Genomic DNA, 2,387 nt, shown 5'->3' on the forward strand with positions numbered 1-2,387 from the left:
CTAGATCCTCTGCTTGGGTGCTAGGGCTGCGCTCTTCTAGGCTCCATCTAGGATGGTGGGTGTTGAAGTCTCCTAGAATAATTGACTGAGGCTGTACGGTCTCCTGTAGGAGGCGCCTCTGTATTGTCGTCTCGCTTAGCCCTTCTAGAAGGCTTTTTTCGTTGTAAATGTTATAGATATAGAAGCTAGAAGTAGGGGCTAATACTTTGATAGCTAGAAAGTCGTTGTCGTCGCTAATAAAAGGATTAACCTCTACTTCTAGGTCTTTTCTAATATAGAAGAGTACTCTAGGCCTCAAGGAGCTATCCTCTAGGGCGGGTAGTATCTGAGTAAAGTCCTGGTGAGCGATAGATCTAGTATTTGCGTACGAGGATCCCTTGAGTAGCCAGGGCTCCTGTACTGCGACGATTTTGGCGTCTACTTTAACAGCTAGATCTAGCGCGCTCTCGGTAGCAGGACTACTTCTATTAACATTTATTTGTAGGACCTTTAACATTCTAGTTAGAAGAGGTAGTGGTCCTAGAAGTCCTAGCTTGTAGGATCTCACAGTCATGGCTATTAGCTGCGTGAGGTTTATTACAGTTACTACACTTAAAAATAGTGTGTACGCAGGCTTTACCTTTTGCAGGGCAAGACTTGCATTTGTGTAGGCTAGTGTAGTGAGCCTCACTGCAGATCTGGCAGGCTATTTTCGAGCACCTAGTCTCTAGGTGGCCAAAGCCTTGGCATTTCGAGCATTGCTTTGAGTTATTAATGACTCGTAGCTTCTCTGCTCGAAGGCTCTCTCCTAGGATATAGAGCTTTCCTCTAATAGCCTTAAGAGCCTCTTCTTCAGTCGCAAAGGCGACGCAGGCGGAGCCATAGCTCTGCTGTCCTCTCTTAGTCTCAGGAGTGAGCCAAAAGGGAGTTCCTACTACTTTAAGGCCTTTGTTAAAGGTCTCAATCTCCTCCTTAATTACTTCCAGGCTGTGGTTAGTAGGAAGCTTGTGGATCACTACTTTAAACCACGAGGTAATAGGCTGCGCTGCCTTAAAGGCTACTAGGTCCTTCCAGATACTCTGGTTTTCTAGTAGGTACTCGGCCGTGAAGGCAGGCGTAGTAGTAACCACCTTATTCCCCTTTGAGGATAGCGTGACTGAGGCGACTACAGGCGATTGTACTCCTCCTCTAGAGGTAAAGGCCTGGTTGAAGGCGTTTCTTAGCCTGAGGGCGTCAAAGGCAGTAGGAGCTCCTTGGTTGACTAGGACTAGCTGCCTCTCCTTGAGGCTGGGCTTAGCCTTTTGAGGTGTCTTCTTCTGCACAGTAGTCCACTGTTGCTCCTTGTTTGCTGCTGCGGCTGTAGCGTATGATATAGGCTGCGTAAGAGCAGTTATCTGACTCTTTTCTCGCTGGTTTGGTTGTGTAGAGGTAGGCTTGTCAAGACGACGAACCTTATCTCTAAGCTCCTTTGAGACGTTAGATAGCGAGGAGATCTGATCTCCCAGGATTACAGCGTTCTTCTTGCTAACTCTTCCTGTCTCAGTGTAGTCTCTAAAGACTTCTACTAGGTCGAGTAGGCTAGTCTGCTGCGAGGGGTTATTTTCAGCTAGATTAGCTGCTTGGACTACTAGGTTTCTCGCTATTTCTAGCGCCTCTTGTACTGATATTGCCTTCGGAGTTCTGCTTTGAGTACTGAATCTAAGCGTAGCTCCTCTAAATGGTGAGAAGTTGCTCCTAGTGCGTATTTCTGGCGAGAAGTTTGCCTGCCGTTTATTTGGTGGGAGGATTGGTATTTCAACTACGCTAGGTATAGTAGTCTGCGTAGGCGTCGCTGGTTCCGTGGTTTCCATATCTATCTCATTCTGGATCTGAGCTTCGATTTCTGCTCTCGCCTGGGTGCCTGGCACGTGTACGTCGATAGTATCACTATCGGGTGGCATTTTGATTACTAATCCACCTGGTCTGTGTGTTTTTCGGTGAAAAATAAGACGTGTCTAAAGTGATCACTTTAACAGCCTATAGCTCCACAGCGCGTGGCGTGCACGCTTTAAAGGTGATTGTAATCGATTTCTCGCGAGGGGTTTATATATATTTGACTAAAATTACACCTATTCTAGAAAACTCGAAGTTGTCTGCAGTTGTGTGACTACTTTCTAAAATAGATGCTTATATTCTTTATATTTTTTAGGGAATTCTAGAGTTGCGCTATCCTCTCTTCTTCTCGCCTTTTAATCCGTTAGGCTAATTTTAGTATCTATAGAGTGTAGCTTCCTATTAAGGGAACTATCGTTTAAGTACACCTTCTTTTTGGTGTTATTGTATTATTTAGTAATATTACTGTAACGATGTTACAACTTCGCTATGTATCGGACCAATCCCAGAGCCGGATCGGAGGTAGTACTCGCCGC

General features: G+C 45.5%; 1 protein-coding gene across 1 annotated transcript; it reads right to left on the reverse strand.

The window, feature by feature from the left end:
- COCSADRAFT_194847 (uncharacterized protein) lies at positions 1-1,638 on the reverse strand (the record flags this gene model as incomplete). Its single annotated transcript, XM_007707938.1, has 2 exons — positions 1-309; positions 759-1,638. Coding segments are annotated over 2 exons (895 nt in total), but the record flags the coding sequence as incomplete, so codon positions are not given.
- Positions 1,639-2,387: the final 749 nt, after the last annotated feature.

Source organism: Bipolaris sorokiniana, assembly GCF_000338995.1.
Source record: "Bipolaris sorokiniana ND90Pr unplaced genomic scaffold COCSAscaffold_42, whole genome shotgun sequence".
Taxonomy (NCBI): Eukaryota; Fungi; Ascomycota; class Dothideomycetes; order Pleosporales; family Pleosporaceae; genus Bipolaris; species Bipolaris sorokiniana.